This window comes from Lutjanus erythropterus, chromosome 11 (assembly GCF_056507025.1).
Source record: "Lutjanus erythropterus isolate fLutEry1 chromosome 11, fLutEry1.hap2, whole genome shotgun sequence".
Lineage (NCBI taxonomy): Eukaryota > Metazoa > Chordata > Actinopteri > Lutjaniformes > Lutjanidae > Lutjanus > Lutjanus erythropterus.
In genome coordinates, this window is record NC_139327.1 from 16,757,258 (window position 1) to 16,776,001 (window position 18,744).

Sequence of the window (18,744 nt, forward strand, 5' to 3'; positions counted from 1 at the left end):
GTGCTGCAGAGACAGTATTCATGCGGCTGGTTGACCCTCCCTCAACCTGTATTAGATGAAGCAGCGCTGCATCCTGGTGGCTGTCCAGTAGAACTGCACATTTATTCATTCAACATGTGCTTGGACTGGCTGTCACTGCTGACAATGCTGCAGTGATCATGCAGGTTGTTTAGAAATTGAAAGATTGTAGTATTATTAAACACTGCGTACACATTTCCTGCAGGTTACAAGTTAATTTAAAGGTCCAGTGTATAAGATTTACAGGAATTTATTGGCAGAAATAGGATATAATATTGATAAGTATGTTTTCATTAGGGTATAATTATCTGAAAATAATAATATTATGTTTTTTATTACCTTAGAATGAGCCACATATATCTACAGAGAACGTGGGTCCTCCAGGAAGGGTGCGATGTTGCACTGTCATGTTTCTACAGTAGCCCAGAATGACTGCAGATACAGCCTGTCACCTTGTTTGCAAGTTTTTTTTGGCCACAATAGTTTCTCCTACAGGCTTGAAAGGGGAGACTGGGAAGAAATGTTTGCACTCTGTAAGCTCATTGGCAAAAAAAGTATGAAGAATATCTGTTTTTAAGCATGGATTGATGTGAAGCTCTCTCCTGCTAAGCTAATATTAGCTTAGCTCTTTAGGTTAGTGCAACAGGGACTTAAAGAGTGATTTAGATTAAAACACAACACCGAACCAACCTATCTCACATCTGAGTGACAATTTTTGTCAGAACTTGGGGCTCCTCCAGTCACTGTTCAGTCTGAGAACTTCCATTGCAGAAAAATTGTATATGTATAGATTTTTACTTTAATTTGTCATGTCATAGGCTACGATAAATATTAAACAAGCTGCACAGTTTGCATTAGTAGTTATCAGTCCCATGTTGGTTTCATTTTGTAGCTTTGTTACAGCATAATCAATACACATTTTTCCCAAAAATACATTTAAAAGCAAGACTGAAGTAAATGCAACTTTATAAAGGTAATGTTAAAGGAATAATCTGTAATATATAAGCACCAAAGAAACATGCTAAATTGAAATACTCTGACAACAATGGTACAGCTGCGGTGTCCTCCTTTGAGATTTCTATACTGGCAAATGAGGAAGTGTCTGTTTAGGAGTTGTAACAAATAATCAATAATCTTTTAGAAGGAGAAGATGTTTATGATAGTTAAATTGAAAAATATGCTAATGGTGTCTGGCAGTCACTTAAGTCACACTCAAGAGTGTGTATTTCCAGAGCAGTGGGCTTTTATTTTCAGGATAACAGGCTTAATTTCACATTGACACACAATTGATAGCTATAAACAGCTGATCAACTTACAGTGGAGGACTTGTTGTTGAGTGTTAGTGTCCATTACACTGGTCTTGTGCTCCTGCAGCATTCCTGCAGCCTGCATGAGCTTCCTCGAGTCAGTGGAAGAGGAGCAGGGCAAAACAGCTTACTTCAACCATAGACTGTACATTGAATATAATTTCAACTAATTTAATATACCATCTATGGCTCCAATTCTCTATTTGAACTGCATTACCCATTTTGGGACGTGCAATTGTTACATATTGCTCCTTTAAGACCTAAAATTAAGATTATTGGACTTTAGGCTTTTTAAGGACCCATGGAAACTCTGTGCATTAATCCACTGACTTGACTTTTCCTCAGCTGCATGGCCTGGCCCAGTCTCAAGCGCCCTGCAGTCCCAGCAGTCCCAGCGTGTCACGGCAGCAGCAGCAGCTTCAGCTCCACCAGCAGCAGCTCCAGTTGAAGCAGCAGCTCCAGCAGCTTCAGCAACAGCACCACCTGCAGTTGCAGTTCCAGCAGCTTGCCCAGCTGGCACAGGGACAGCCTCCTGTCAGCGGGGGCACCACTCCGTCCGCAACGCAGACCCAGAGAGACGGCAAGCTGCTGGAAGTCATCGAGCGTAAACGCTGCCTGTGCAAAGAGATCAAGGCCCACAGGCGCCCTGACAAAAGCCTGTGCAAGCAGGACAGCATGCCCATCCTCCCTAGCTGGAGACGGACACCTGAGCCTCGTAAGACTGGCACGCCACCCTGCCAGAGGCCGCAGGCCGTAGTGTGGGACACGGCTATCTGAAGTGGAAAGACAGGCCAGCGAGTACAGTACAGCACTGAGGAGAGACTAAACACACAGAGGAGTTGGAGATGGTTGGACAGTTAATAAGAGATGGGAGTAAAAGTGGGTTTAGTAGAGAGAATTTGCTCTTATTGTGTGATAAAGTGAAGGTTATTGGAGACTGAACTTGTTTGTGGAAGAAACAAAAAAAGTCACAGAAGAGGTGAAGAAAAGAAGTGTTACAATCAGACTAAATTAATCTCTTACATGGGTGATTTGTACTTGCTCCGTCCCTTTTGATGTGTTCTAATTGCCAATGATTTTTGCCACAAAACGCCAGTATTAGTGCTCCAAAACGAAGACACCGACTTAACAATAATGGGTGGGATGTTTTCTGAGATTGGTGTTGCCAAATTTCTTTCCTGACTACTTGAGACATAAAGGAATCCTGTATTTTTTCTCCAACACACACAGTCGTCCGACAGGCCTAGAAACTACTCTGTGGGTGAGAGGAAGCCAGACTCATTGATAAGTTATTGAAGTGTTTCTTGAAAATTGTGAATGCATATGAGATGTCTTGGTATCAATAGATTGTCATTGTGGATGCAAATAATCATCACTGAGGAGTAAAAGCTACCTACTGTATCTGTTTGCATATTTGTAATGTAAATCTATTTACTTTCTCAACGTTTCTGCAATTTTATAGCAATATGTTCCCAATGGCGGAGCAACATAATTAAAAACTTGTGTCAACTAGCCTAACATACATATCTAAGACTTGAATAAGTCATATTTACTGTGTCATTCTCTGCATGTCACGATAGACATACAGTATTGTAAAAGAATATGTGTAGAGATGATCATGTCCGTCTTTTACATACAGCAGATCTTCACTATGATAACACGTGGTTGTGTAAAAAAGATGAATATATCGACTTGACTTGGGGTGTCATTTAGAAAAGGTGGTGAGAAACAGACAGATGGCACATACAGTGCAGTCCAGCCAAATATAGATACAGATCAATGGTACAAAAACTTCATCACTCATGCTTATCCACAGTTGCACATTAGTGATTGTTCCACCACACGAGAAAAACAAGCACTGACACCCATCAACACAGACTGTACAATATGGTGCAACTGATAAGACTGTGAGTATTGATCACCTCAAACAGAATGCTGGAACAATCTGCACAAAAACATGGTATACGCTTAGGAGAAATTAAAACCCTAATGTACTGTAAATAGATATGTAAAACTGTATTGAAAATGTAGCAATTATTTCCATTTTCATACTTGTAATCAATACATATTATGTAGCATATACTGTATAAACATAACTTTGTTCACTTGTTTTTTCTAAAAGAATTATTATCTGCTGCAGCCAGTCCATGCATTACTTATAGTTCTACTAATAAACAGTAAGCCCTCTTAAAGAAAGGCACAGTCCAACAGTTGTTTATTTAAATTTATGCAAGACTCCCTTTAAGCTGTGTTTTATTGTTTTATTTATGCCTTTTTTTCTACATTATTTGTGTACAGATTTCAACAGCTGGTTGTCTTGACATTTTTGAAATACTTTGCTGCTATCTTGAACTACTGGTGTTGTTCATTCAACTACATGGTGTGCTAACCATGAGAAACATTATCAATATAGTGGTTATTGTTACATATTTGTTTTTATTTCTGAAAGCCACGTGAAATGGAGTTTGTACCTTGAAGAAGTGAAGCCCTTCTGTAATAGTATTAATAAGGCACTTGAATGTCTCTTGGTTGTTGTTGTTTTTATGATAGTTCTAGCACCAAGCTGTACAGTACAGTACACCCAAGTGAAAAGAAGACCTAAAATCTAAATGTTTGAGAGTCACTGCTTGGCCTTTTTTTTTGGTTTGTTTTTTAGCTCCACCCGCTTGTGTTTGAGGGTTTTTCAAGAGTCCATTTTCAGACAAACACAGATCAGGGTGAAGGAAATGGGCAAGTGCAATGCATGCAGAGATTCCTTACACTGAAAATGTTCCGACGATACTGACTTATTGTGCCCAATTTAATTTCAGATACCAAGTAATCACCTTACTACGATTCCTTTTCACACAGACTGATATGGAACCCTAGGTATCATTTCCAAAAATAGTTTACAGAAGCTGTTGGTTTTTGTGTGTCTTCTAAAACAGTGGCCATTATATGAGTGCCATATACTATATTGATATGGTAAGATACGGTGTACCTTGGAAATCACTGTAGTGCTATATTTGCATTGATATTGTCATTAAAAATAAATTTTATATAATGAACTTTACACAACAAACAGGATTTTTTGCATGTTTTCATGCCTCTTGTCGTTTTACAGTGGAGGAGGTGATGGGGAAGTGGACATAATGTTCCCTCTGCACTTCTGCAGCAGCAGCTGCTGCAGCATCCTCTGTGTCCATGTGAGGGCACTACATTCACTGCTGCTGCTACTGGTGCTGATGTGGCCCTGTGAATTATATATTGTGAAGTCATTCCTTCACAAACAGTTGCTCACTGGCTCACAGTAGTCTATCAGACTTTAACAAACCTTCATAGTTAGCATCTTTAATAATTATTTGTTATAATTCTGGCAAAAAGTTCACCTGATTGGTTAACAATATACTTTTTTTTCATGGAAGTCATACTGACATGAAATAGTAGAGTAAACACAGGTGTTACTGTTACTAATATACTAATAAAGGTCTGACTCTATTTGATCTTATGGATTGGGAACTTAATTAGTATCAATGTAGCTTTCAATTGGCATCCAATGCTAAAATGTTACATGGTTGTACGTGACACAATTCAATTCACAATTTCACAAATACCGTATGAGTTGTAGAAAAAACAAATTAAAATCAACCTGTTGACATGAAACTTTATATTGTATATAACAGACCTTGTTCGTGGCAGCCATATTGATATGAAACAGGGTAAACACCGGTGTTAATGATACTAATTAAGCTCCCATTCCATTTAGTGTAGCAGAGCCTTTCCAGTTAGCCATCATGCACAATAGTAGCATCCTGACTCTGTTTGACCTGAATGGAACAGGACTTAAATGAGTATCATTGATAACTTTACACTACCACTCTATTTCTATTTTACCATACTATTTTTATGGCTGCTGTGAAAAAGGGTTTATTGTGATCCTAACAGCAAGCGTCATACACCATTACAACTTGTGTTACCTGCAGCTTGAATCAATTCTAAAATATCACATGGGGTAGAAGAAGAACATATTTGTCTCAGAATAGACCTTTTCAATGATACGCATTAAGGCCTGACTCTGTTTGACCTGAATGGAACTGAACCTTAAATTAGAACTGCTGTTAACATTTGTGTTGTTTACCCTCTGATATCATGTCAGTGTGACTGCTGTGACAGATGTCTGTCCTAACAGTGAGGACAACATGTCATTTCTGCCTAAAACATTTATTACATTTGGCTTTCAATTTGCAATCAGTGCTATGACATCATAGGGTAGATGAATCACATATTGTCTCAAAATAATGTTTTTTTCACAGCAGCCATATTGATGTGAAACAGTAGAGTGAACGCAAGTGTTACTGATGACACTAATTAAGGATGTGGTCCATTTAGTGCAGCAGAGTCTTTTCAGCAGGCCAACATGCACAACAGCAGCGCTCTGACTCTGAGCGACCTTAATTAGTATAAGTGGTAACACCTGTGTTTACTCTACTATATGATGTCAAAATGGCTGCTGTGAAAAGGGTCTATTTCCCAAACATGAGTCTTCACATTAAATTCCAACATGTTTTGGTCAAAGTTTATATTGTATAAAAGTAGCTACATTATTATCTAAAGAGTCTATTTCTCATTTATTGTATCTAGAAGAAAGAAAAAAGGCTCCACAGCTTGAAGAAAAACTTGAAAAACCTGCCTGTGTAGATAAGGATCACAGAATCAGTGACCTTTATTAAATAACTTCTTTAAAACCATTTTTATAGACTTGCTTCTGTGTGATGTTATCTTTTTTTATTGCTTTTTATTGCTTCTATTGTTTCATTCATTTATCATTACTTTATTGTTTTTATATTGTTATGTTTTCATTTTGTTGTTTTTATTGTTACTCATTAAGTTATTATTTTGACATTCTGCATTCTGCTTTTAGTGACTGTCTTTTGTCTTCTTGTTTTGACTTTATCTTAACTTAATCTTCATTTTATCTATTCGGGGGACTTAACATTTGGAAAACATTAGTCATTTTCTTAGGTCCCAAGCTCCCAAGGGTGCAATAAAATGCCTAATATGCATAAGGTTATTTTTTTTTTACGTTTTACTAATTAATTATGTCTTTGTAAAAATCCATAAAGTAAAATGGCTCAGAATTCTGAATTCATGAGTGTCTCAGGGCCTTCACACTACATTGGACTCATGATTTTACTGTACATCTGTGGAAATAATTCAGGAAGACAGTAGCCACCTTGTGTAATCAAATGGCCCAGCTTGGTGTACAGACTGCTGACAAATTATGCAAGGCTACAACAGCAGTGCTTAAAAAAAAGGAAGAAGTGGAATGATACTAAAAAACAACATCAACCCCACCCACAGCCTGTTCACCCTGCTGCTATCTAGCAAGAGATACAGCAGTATCCACTCCCACTAGAGTCTAGACTACAAAGCAACTTCTTTCCTGATGCTGCATTTGACCCTGCCTTTGTCCTGCCCCTTTTATCTCTACTCTCCAATGACAAATGAGCATGCTTGGAACCTTGGTCAACTTTTTATTTTCCTGTTTCCTGTACTAAGGTATGCTCTGTGACTGGCTAGTCAATGTTGAAGAGAAAAACAAATTATCAAGATGGTTAAAAGATGTTGGATACATATCTGTGAAAGTGACACCAGTTCATATTTTAAGTTAGCTAATGTTTGCAAACTTGATAGCTAATCTACATTAATAATTAGCCAGCATTTGTTGTTGACCGAGGTACCAAATTTGCTCACTGTTATTGGAGCACAGAGCAAAAACAGGCGGGACTTAGGAAGGGTAAATAAAAAGGGTAAAAGTTTGCTTTTTATGACTTATTCTTAATTCAAAGATGCCTGCGTATGCCTTGGGCCCCAAAATGACTAAATCCAGCCCTTATACTGTTTTCTGGCTCCCTGCTTGCCCAAGGAAGCACCTTGTAAATGAAAAACAGAAAAGTGCTGAAGGAAGGAGGAAGCGGGAGGATCCTAAAAGACAGCGCCCACCCAACCTCAGCCTGTTCATCCTGCTGCTATCTGGCAAGAGATACAGCAGTGTCTGCTGCCTATGAACCATTTTAAAAAAAACTCTGTCTTCAAAGGGTGCTATATAAATAAAGTTATTATGGGAGAAAGAAAGAAAGACAGGACACTCTCTGGCAGGCCTTTATAAACTCTGACATCTGACCCAAACTCGATGGGAGATATGACATAAATAATAAATCCCCTGGATGATTATGATGATTATTAGACACAACAACGAGAACCACTATTTATCACTGAGACCCTTGAAACTCCTTTAGGAATATCAGATGGATATCTTCTATGTTGGTTTTCCTTGGGGGACGTGACGATGCGGGCCTCGGAGCCAATAACAAGATGCCCTCAGCCAACACGTGATTGGCTGTTGCGGTTGTCTTTTATGCGAGGAGCGCAGATGATTGGCCGAGTTCGACATGGAGTAGGAGGGAGCGCGTCTGCCGGAGGAAGGGGGGTGGAGGAGAGGATGAGGAGGGTTGCGGGGGGTGCATGTAGAGAGAGGCGGAGGGAGTGCTTTACCGCAGTATCACTAGATTTCTGCACCACTCATCAAAACTCTGCGGCATGCAGACAAGAGCTGGGGGGGAGGGCAGCAGTTACTAGGTCTGAGCTGAGTGTGGGGTCGCTACCTCTCATCCATTCTGCAGATATTAGATAGCGTTAGGTTTTAACTGTATTTTCCGTTCATTTGCGCACCTGAGTTCTTAAGTCGAGCTGGTTAATTGCCTCTCCTCGGAGGTACAGTAGCTCTCTCTGTATCTCTGCTGTCTGGCAAATTGTTTCGACCCGGCGTGTTGCGTTCAGGGCGCATTTATTACAGCTTTGAGGTCCTAACTTGTATGATAAAATGGCAAAGGATGGAGAAAAAGGCGAGTGGAAGGAGTTTATATGGAACCCGAGGACGAGGGAGTTTCTGGGTAGGACGGCGAGCAGCTGGGGTGAGTACTGTCCAGCTACAGCAATGCAGCAAACCGCCGGGTCCCTGGGCTCTGTAACAGGTCTCTGTCATACTGTCTTTTTTCCCCCAAAGGTGCTTCAACATGGAGCCCCTGCGTGAATGAGTGTGTTACTATGATATCAATTTCTTTTCCCTCAGTGTTCAGGTGATGAGATGTCTGACTCCGAATGCGGCACCGCTCCTGTGGAAGCCGGCATTAGAAAAAAAATATTTATTTATTAATTTATGGCACCGCTTTCCCTGCGCAATGCGCCCAGCATAAGGGTTGGAGGGAGGCATATGGTTTGCTTATTTTACATTTTGAATTAGCCAGATTGCACTGCAGCAGTGCTGAAACAGGTTCCACTCTGTTGCAAAGTGCACATCATCATCATCATCATCATCAGCTCCTGTCTGTCTGTCTGCGGAGCCAATGAGAGCGCTTAGTTCGCTGGAACATGAATTCTGCTGCAGAGAAAAGAAGACTTGTTACAGCGAAGTTAAACAGAAATGGTCTTGTTTCTAATGAGTCTTCAACATGATGTCATTTATTTTCAGGGTTTTTTTTACCCCCTCCAGAGATTTCTGAAAGAAGATCCAGTTCCAGCCTCCTCCTTGTAATAAAGCCCTATACTGTCCTCTTTTTTTTCACCATGCAACTATTTCAAAGATTCATGAAATGATAGGGCGCATATGGCTCTGTTCTAATGACATTGGAGCGTTTTAATCTGGCTAAAGCCTAGGGCCAAATGCTATTTGTATCACCTCCAACCCCGGCCCCTCCCAGTGAGTGTAAATCAGTGAGGGATTTAATCCTAATCTAATGACTTCATTGGCTGATGGGGGAGGTATCAATTCAGGATCCAGAAAACTAAATCACTTTCAGGAACTTTTATTATTTTTGATCTCCATGGCAGTGCTTGTGGTTGGAATAACACTGAAAGTGGATTTACTTGCAGTTTGAGCTGCAACAATTAATCGATGACTTGATTAGTTTTCAACACTAAATTAATCCGTTTGCAGCTTCTTAAATGTGAATATTTTATGGTTTCTTTACTCCTCTATGATAGTAAAGTGAATTTGGGTTGTAGACAAAACAAGACATCTGAGGACATCATCTCATCAGATCAACATTTTTCACCAATTTCTGACATTTTATAAACCAAACAACCAATCGATTAATCATGAGAATAATCAACAGATGAACAGTGAAAATAGTCGTTAGTTGCAGCATTTTAAGCAGTGGTATCCTGATGATTATGTTTCATGAATGGACACTGTACTATCAGTGCACCAGAGTTGGGAATCATTGACTGTAGCTTCCTTTGCTAGAATCCACCCGCAGTATACGGCTTAATCCAGCTCAGTGTGTCCCAGGTGCTTTAAGGTCTGGTGGCCTTTTTAAGCTGTGCTCTCTAAGGCTTGTTAATTAGGCTATTTCTGTAGTTTGTCACTACATGTAGGTCTGCTAAACTCGGCATTTCACCTTGGCACTTTCTCTTTCTTCTTAATGACGCAGACACTGTACAAGGGATGCACCAGAAGTCAAATACATTATTCGGGAATGTGGAAATAATGCAATGGAAATGGATGTCTTCTATGTGAAGCTGCTCATTATTATTCAGAAGAAGTCAGCTCCATGATTAGCTTGGCTGAGTTGAAAAAAGGCAGTGTCTACCTTAATCAATCACTAATTTATGCACCATGATTACTCCCTTCAACTGAAGAGATTTTTTCTTGTATAGTTTTACTGTAGTTCTTATCTCCAATACAAAACAGTATGTTAAAAAAAAAGTATATAAAACTTTTTTTCTGTTTCTGATTTTTCAATACCCAACAGTTAAAGCGGAGGTGGTGGTGGACTTCAGACAGTTCATAAAACTTAGTTTAGCTGCAGATAAAAAGAGAGATAGAGATAGAGGATCTGGAAATATATTTCATCATTAATTATATGCCAATATTTAATCATATTTCTCTGTTGGCACAGTTGACCCATCCTTAGTCCAGCCCCTTTTCACAAAACCAACAACCATCAACTAGCTTGCTAGTCAAGTGTTGGCTAGCTAGTTAGCTAGCACTGTGCTAACTAACTTACGATGTGACTGTGCCGCTTTTATAGGTGCTTTTATAGCAACATCTTTGAACCATCTTCTAAATTTGATTTTCTTTTCAACCTACTGGAGCCTCACACATAGTGAATCTAAGAGACATGGGTGGACAAAGTTGATTAATGTGAATAAAATTATATTAATTAGGCTATTTCATATAGTTAATGTTAGCAAAATGCTAGCTACCTAGCCATGTTATCTACATCCATCATTAGCTGGATAGTTAACTAGCATTTTGCTAACATAAGCTAACTTAAGATGTGACTTTTTCTCTTTGAAATGTCTCCTAGCAACATCTTTTAACCATCTTAAAATCTTGGATGTTGGTTCCTCTGGGTACTGAGCTTGCTCAACTGTTATTGGAGGGTCAGTTGCACTGCCAATGAATATTAGGGTTAGAAAATAAAACATTTACGCGATTTAACATGACTTGTGGTGTAAAAAATGCACCTCTACACCGTATGTATTGTGCCGCCTCTTCCACTTGTTTGACTGTGTGGTGGTTTTATCTACGGTTCATCCATCCATTTTCTATACCCACTTACCTCAACATGCACTGAGAAAACACCCCAGTCGGGTTCTTTATAAAACAAATCTGTTGTTCACACTTAATAATTATGCAGGATAATGCACGTTCAGAACATCAGATCAAAGGCTGCTTTGAGGATGAAACACAGAACATTTCCTTGTGTGTTCTGCTTTGTGTAGAGAGCTGTAATGATATGGAAATAGCCTTGATAAAGTGGAACAGTCCTGCAATTTTGATGTTACATTGCCACCAGCTGACACCAGGAAAACATGGTCAAACAGCTACATCCATTTAAAATAGGACTAATTAAGTGTTCTGCACCTCCCACTTCCAAAAAACAACAAAAGGCACGTACCGAAACAGGAAAAGAGCCTCAGAGGACCTCAGAGTAGGAAACAAAACCCTGGCACTGGTCTTGGTGTAAGACTGAAGACCATATTAGGGTTGTAGCTATGATTATTTTCATTATTGCTTAATCAGTTCATCATTATCTTAATGAATCATCAGATAATTGTGAAGAATGTTGATCGCTGTTTCCAAAATCTCAAGATGTTATCCACAAATGTATTGTTTTTTTCCACAACCCAAATGTATTCAGCTTACTCTCATAAAAGAGTAAAGGAACCACAAAATATTCATGTTTGAGAAGCTGGAATCAGAGTATTTCGACTCTTTTTCCTCAAAACAATGAATCAATCATTAAAATAGTTGGCCATTAATTTAATAGCTGACAACTAATTGATTAATCGTAGCAGGAATGACCATATACAAGATAATAAAAGGTTTGAGTGAAAGAACCACAGCTCAAAACTGTCGATTGAGCATTTCATTTTTAGTTTAGGTGTCTGTTTGATCAGCAATTTACAAAGTAATTGAGCAGCATGTCCTCCTAATTAATTCTGAAAGAAAAGAGACACCTCCTGCTATTATTGGTGAAGAAAGAACAGGGCGCTGGACCATCCCGCCCCGGCCTTTTGTTCTTTGCTTTCAACTGCCATCTGCAAACAAAACCCGGCTGAAAGAGAGATGCATCACCGTCCATCATCGGCAGACTGTAAACCTAACACCCTCTTTGCCAGGGGGAAAGCCACCCTGGCCCTGCCTGCACGTGTGCCCATCCAGTCTCCCCTGGGTGGTGTCGTATTTTCAGTTAGCACAACTCTCCCTCTGCTTGACAGAGATAAAAACTTACAACACTTTGTTTTTGTCGCATCTTATCTCCGATGCCTCTCTTGCTGTAGTGCCTCCGGCTTGGTCCGCGGCCTGGAGAGCTGACTCTGTATATATTTAATGACTCAGCTTGGGTCTTTTCCATGCGACAGACGGGATGCTCTCTGCCATCTCACTCAGCCATTCATTCACCTTCGATTCCAATTATTCTAGGAACTATCAGATGAAATTAACACGCACACAGGCTCTAAATCTGAACCGTCAAGATACCCCTGTGTAACCGCCCCCCACCCCCGTCGAGCAGCTTCCCCTTGACATTTTGTTATGGATTCCCTGTAAGCCCGGGAGGCAGATGCAGCGCTGAGAGCACTGCTGACAGAGTGACAGAGCTCCACGCTGGGGGCCATCCAGCAGAGGCGCAGGGGTCGGGACACTCAGTTGCTACCCAACACTGGCCTCAGGTGTTGATGCTTAAAATGAAGGATGCTTTATAGAATGTGCTATTTCTGTTCTCCTGCTCTCAGTGTAGACAGGAACGCCTGGGATGTGACCAAACAGCTGCTTCAGAAGAATTTAACAGCCCATCAGAGAGGCTTCATTTAACACCTGTGCATTGAGTGAAATACAGCAGCAGTGACAGAGTGTTACAGATAATTTATTTTAAATATCAGCTGTTTAGGCAGTGATGAAACAAGTCAGTTAATGGATTAGTTCATCGTCAGCAAATTAAAAAGCAGCTATTTTAATTTTAAAGAATTTGCTGCCACTAGTTAAGTAAAAGTTCCAAATATTCAAACGGCTTCGACCTTCTCAAGTGTGAAAGTTTCCTTTAGAGCCCGACCAATACTTCGACCAATACCAATACAGAACAGGGCATCAGGGCAGTGAAAAAGAAAACTTTCACAGGTATTTTTAATAATCAATAAGTAAGTATAAATAAAAACACAAAAAAATGACGCATGTCTACTGGAATACTGCCTATAAAACAAAACAAATAAATGTAGAAAAACTGCATTATGTTCTGTAAAAAATATGTCCGACCACATATATAGATGGCTATCACTGTGCTAGGCCATTATTGGATTAAAACTAACATTATTGGATCTGGCTTTAGTTTCCTTCTTTTCTGATTTATGTAAATTTAATATCTTTTGGCTTTGGACTGCTGATTGGACAGAGCAAGCAATCAGAGGGAAATTGTAATCACACTATTTTCTGACAAATCATTAAATCAGAAAGAAAAATGACAAATTTATTGATGAGAAAAACAATCATTAGTTGTACCCCCACCTTCTGTCTAATGTAACCTTATCTCTATGGTCCTCTTACACTGTTAATGAAACAGCCCTAGTCTATGATGGCCAGTAATCTCCTGACCCTGTGGCCCAGTCTCCAGGGGGTCCTTGTCCTCCCTCCTCCTGTGTCCCCCCTCTGTCATCACCCCTCCCCCTCTGTGGACAGGTCAACTCTATAATGAAATTGGTCAGAGAGCAGGGGGACGGACCGCAGTTCAGTCTGAGTCAGATGAGTGCAATGATATGAGAAAATTAAGCATAAACATAAAGTTTAAGTTTTGACCATTAATTGGTTAAAGTAACCTCGTTTTAAGCCCAGTTGTGCAATTAATGATATTTTAAGGATGACTGTTCATGTGTGAGTGAGGAAAAGAGGCAGCTGTTGCAGATGGACTGAAGCGCCTCCAGTTTAATGAGGATTAACTGGCCTCCTGTGAACTTGTTTGTTCAGAAAGTGACCACACAGACACAACACATCACAGCCGCTGCATTTTATTAGAACTGATTCTATTATTGATTCAGACACATGATTAGACATGCTTAAACATATTTGCGCGTTACAGTAATTGGACTGCGATGGACTGCAGAGCACTTAACTCAAGTTGCAGATGTTAGTCTAATAGAGTCTTCATGCATAAATCAAAAACCTTCCATTGTGAAGCACAGCTACCAGCTCCCCAACATCGTACAGATGCTGCATCATTGCAGAGGAAAAAAAACCCTCATTGTTGTCTCATTGTTCTCATAGTTTTTCAATAATACATGATAAAACAGTATTCCCCCAAAATGTCATGTTCAGTACTTATTATTAATGTCATTTTCTACATGTTGACATTGTTTAATCAAATCTGATCATGTGGGAAGGGATGTTGCTCTCTTTGCTTCTTTGGTGTTAGTATGTGGAAATGACAAAACGCTTGTTTGTCTAATGCTTAGTTTAATAATATTCTCAATTAACTTTTGTTTCAGTACATTGCCATTTAGTTTTTAAACAATACATACATACAAGATAAGATAAGATAAGCTGTAAAACTCTATTATGGAAATTATTGTGCCAGAGAATAAGATTAAAAACAATATAAAAAGAGAGTAAGAAAAACAAAAGCAATTCACAAAGCAATCACACAATTAGCTAACAATTTGAGTAAGAACAAAATCAAACAACTCCTGTTTACCTAACTAGCTACCAACTAGCCACATAAACCTAGTTAGATATTACTTTAAAAATATGACCACAGGATTTGTGAAAGTTTCTTCCTAACAGGTTTTCAGTAGGGTATGTGTTAAATGAAATTATAAATATCTTCTTAATATTTTAATATATTCTTGCTTATTTCTCACAGAATAAGAGTTTAAAATGCCCAACATTTATAAATTCATACAAATACTTAATAATTTGAGGACGACCAAAAGTAAACTACTCTTTTAATTCTTGAATTTAGCAAGAATACTAGTTAGCCTAGCCTAGCTAACTAGTCACACAGGCGTTTATTACTTTAAAATATGAATGTAGGATTTGTGAGTAGCGTTTGGGTATAGAGAGACAATTTCAAGTAAAAATTGAGTCCAGAATTACAATTCCAAAGGAGTTGTTAAGAAATTTTCATTTCGATTCTGGTTATCAATTCCTACACAGATTTCATTCGTGCTAGTTTCAAATTAAACCACATATGGACCTGGCTGTCTGTCTGCCTGTAGACATGAATGCAGAATGCTTGTATGTTTTCCTGTCTACTAATGCATTTGTCTTATTAAATCCTGAGTCTGGCATTATTCTCAGTTAGCCTACTTAGTTGTTGCTAAGATGCATGACAAGCAGATGAATAGCTGAAATTGTGTCTTCAGTTAGAATAAGCTATGCTACAAAATGCTTTACAAAGATAGTCATTACAGTGAAGTAATCTCAATAAACCCCAAAATATTCAAGAAACCAGAAAAGAGATCACCGTCTTAACAGTTAGGTAGCTAACATTAGCTTAGCTGAGTGTTTCCTCTGGTAACATTTATCCATAGTAATTTGCATTTCACACAACTCCACTATGAAGACTGCAGGACACTGAGCAGATCTGAATCAAAAATTGTTAAGAGTCAAAATCAATGAGCAGAATCTCTTCAAATCCAAACAACACCCAAACCTGTTCGTGAGATGTATTTATTTTTAACATGTTTCTCTGTAAGGTATCTGTACAGTATTAAATGAACTAATACATATCTGTTTGATATATTTGTGTGATTAGATAAGCTGTACCCCAAAAGTTTTAATTACCCAATACACAGAAGGAATAAAGTCTACTAGACTAAATAATTTGATCTATTACTTCTGTAACAATTCTACATTTCTCTCTTCTCTCTTGTGTGTGCAGGTCTTATTATTCTCTTCTATATAATCTTCTACATCTTCCTGGCCGGCTTGTTTGCACTCACCATGTATGTCATGCTGCAGACCTTGGACGATCACAAACCAACCTGGCAGGACAGGCTCGCCACACCAGGTGCAGTAACTAATGATGATGACACAAACTGAGTGAACACAGGTCGCAGTCTGTGCCGCGGCGTGTTGAACTCCCTGCTGTCTCCCTGTCACTCACAGGCATGGTGATTAGACCCAAAGGAGATGAGACCTTTGAGATTGTCTATAACATCCAGAAGACCGAGAGCTGGGACATGTATGCTCAGGCCCTGGACAAGTTCCTGTCACGTAAGTCCACTGGCTCTTGTACAGTGACTCAAAAAAAAAGCTTACTGTTGTGGATTATTTAACGATCTACAATGAATTGTTTTTACCTAATAAGAGATAATTCCTTTACAGTCAGCGGGTAGGGTTTTAGTTGAGTCATAAGCCCTTATAAACAAAATGACCCCCCCCCCCCACACACACACACACTCACACACACACTCTCCTCTCTCCTCTCCTCTACCCCCTGCAGCCTACAACAACTCCGTGCAGGCCCAGAAAAATGACGAGTGCACCCCAGACCAGTACTTCCGTCAGGAGGACAGCGGTGACGTGAAAAACAACCCGAAGCGCTCCTGTCAGTTTAACCGCACTGTTCTCGAAGACTGCTCTGGAATCGCTGACCGTTACTATGGATACCAGGACGGCAAGCCATGCATCATCATCAAGATGAATCGGGTATGAAAGAGGAAAGGGAAAGGGATGGTGTTGCTAGGAGACATGGAGTGACTGAAAAAAAATGAAACTGGTTGGGAATGAGGAAAAAGATTATCCCAGTAAAGAAAAAAAAATAAAGTCAGTATTAAGATTAGACATTTTGTGGCATTTTTACACGTGATTTTGTGTTTAAATAAGAGAGAAATTTGAATGTTGCTGAAGATGTGTTGTCTGTCTTTCTCCCCAGGTGATTGGGATGGTGCCAGGATTGAACGGACAGGCTCCGTATGTCACCTGTGGTGCAAAGGTAATCCCTTTTTGTCTTTCACAATGAAAGGCTTAACATAACAATTTGGATTTCAGCCCGTGCTTAGGTATTGTGCCTCACTCTCATCTGCAATATGCCACCTATCGCTCATCTTCGTTCCCTTTCATGTCTGTGTTTGTATTGTTTCACACTGTTATGTCTGTATCGCATGCCACTTTGTCATTTACACCACTTGTCTTTGTTGCCGCTCTCTTCTTTTTTCTTTTTTCCCTCATTGTGTTCCATCAATTTGCCAACTCTCAGAGATACAAAGTTGGCAAAAATGAATGGGTAAGACCGCGGAGAATCTGTGTTTTTAGACTTTAGATTATGTTTAAATATACATAGTGGTAGTGTAGATTGTAGCTGTGTGTAGAGGTGTCAAAATGCCAGAATTTTAAATTTTGACACAATGCTAGTTAAAAAAAAGGTACTCAATACATTACATGGTTAATTGTTTTATTTGTTTTATTTTTATTTTGTTTTATAAAAGGACTGCTTCCGACTGCTGCATTGTTTTAGTTTTGCAGTTGTACATAATTAAAGTTGCACAGCCTAACATTAGCTTTTTACTTTCGGTGATTGCATTTATGCATCAAAATCATTAAAATTCATTTGTGATGATTATCTTTCCGAAGAAAACATACAAGTATCATTAACTTTGGTTCACCACAGAGTTTATTTTGTACACTCATCCAAAATCTAATGGAAAGTCCCGCTGGCTTTTTTAGGAGTGAAGCAGAGTGATGCTAATCTTTGGAGTGGCCCACAAAAATACTCCATGGAACTCATTGTTATGATTCCTGTCTGAGTCATGTTAGACAGATTTTCATCAGCCATGGTGGTTTTATAAAAGTGAAGAAGACAACTCCCATGATCCCACGCTACTTTACAACGTCATCAAACTACGCCTTTTGTTAGTGTTTTAATGTGAAAGACATGACTGGCAGCAGACCTTAGATATTGTATGTTTAAAGAACTACTACTGTAAGTTAAAAGGAAAAACAAATTTTACACAAACAAAAAATCCTGTACACATCACATTTATTATTTTATCTTTTTTTTTTTTCAAGCCATCAGTTTTCCTTGTATTTTAATATCACCATAAGTATTGTATTGTGGACTTTTTACTGTGGTATTATCGTACTATGAGGCTTTGGTATTGTTACAGCCCGGTATATACGCATCAAAAGTAGGTGTTTTTCATTAAATAGATTACTTAAGTAGAGTGTGGGCATGTTGGGAAATAAGATTTAGAGAAAAGAAGGAGATTAATGAGGCTCACAAGTGATATTTCAGGCAGTAACTGGGTTGTTTCACACCCTCAGAAAGAAGACTCCGACAAAATTGGAGATTTGGTTTACTTCCCTCCAAATGGCACTTTCAACCTCATGTACTACCCTTACTATGGCAAGAAAGCTCAGGTAAGACTGCGTCTTTAAGTCCAAATATGAATTCATTTGCGTGTATAATGCACTTGTAAACAGGTTATTTAAGACTGAGCTGCACTTACATTGTCCCTGGATGTGTTTTTGCAGGTGAACTACTCTCAGCCTTTGGTTGCTGTCAAGTTCATGAACGTTACGCTCAATCAAGATGTCAACATCGAGTGCAAGATCAACGCCAACAACATTCCCATCGGAAGTGAGAGGGACAAGTTCGCTGGACGAGTGTCTTTCAAGCTGAGGATCAACACTGATAAATAGGTTGACCTTTTCCCTCTCCTGAAAACTACTGTCTCCATTCTCCCTGCAACATTGCACATACACAGAAACAAATCTCAGTATTCACACCCTTTGTAGGATTTGTTTACAACCCCCCCCCCCCCTCCTCAGATTTTTGGGGAAATTGTCTAGTAGTGTGGTGAGGCAAGAAACAAAAGGGTGGTAATCCTGTCATTATTTCTGTCTGTGAGCTTTGGGACAAATTCTTTTCTGTAAATTAGT

The 18,744-nt window shown here is 39.2% G+C and overlaps 2 protein-coding genes across 5 annotated transcripts in view; both read left to right on the forward strand.

Moving 5' to 3' along the window:
• nyap1 (neuronal tyrosine phosphorylated phosphoinositide-3-kinase adaptor 1) overlaps window positions 1–2,832 on the forward strand; it is a 55,719-nt gene extending 52,887 nt beyond the window's left edge. For all 3 annotated transcript variants that reach the window (XM_084731016.1, XM_084731018.1, XM_084731017.1), the window contains one exon: window positions 1,671–2,832. In XM_084731016.1, coding sequence (XP_084587142.1) covers window positions 1,671–2,102 — 432 coding nt within the window. In that variant the 3' untranslated portion in view covers window positions 2,103–2,832. The remainder of the gene's footprint in view (window positions 1–1,670) is intronic.
• A 5,019-nt stretch (window positions 2,833–7,851) lies between these two features.
• atp1b2b (ATPase Na+/K+ transporting subunit beta 2b) lies at window positions 7,852–18,613 on the forward strand. Of its 2 annotated transcripts, XM_084731020.1 has the most exons (8): window positions 7,852–8,278; window positions 15,743–15,871; window positions 15,970–16,077; window positions 16,307–16,512; window positions 16,739–16,798; window positions 17,063–17,089; window positions 18,127–18,222; window positions 18,337–18,613. In XM_084731020.1, the coding sequence occupies exons 1-8, from the start codon at window positions 8,188–8,190 to the stop codon at window positions 18,502–18,504; spliced, it is 885 nt and encodes a 294-aa protein (XP_084587146.1). In that variant the 5' UTR covers window positions 7,852–8,187; the 3' UTR covers window positions 18,505–18,613. The 2 variants fall into 2 exon arrangements, with proteins under 2 accessions (XP_084587146.1, XP_084587148.1); XM_084731022.1 differs by lacking the exon at window positions 17,063–17,089.
• The last annotated feature ends 131 nt before the right edge of the window (window positions 18,614–18,744 follow it).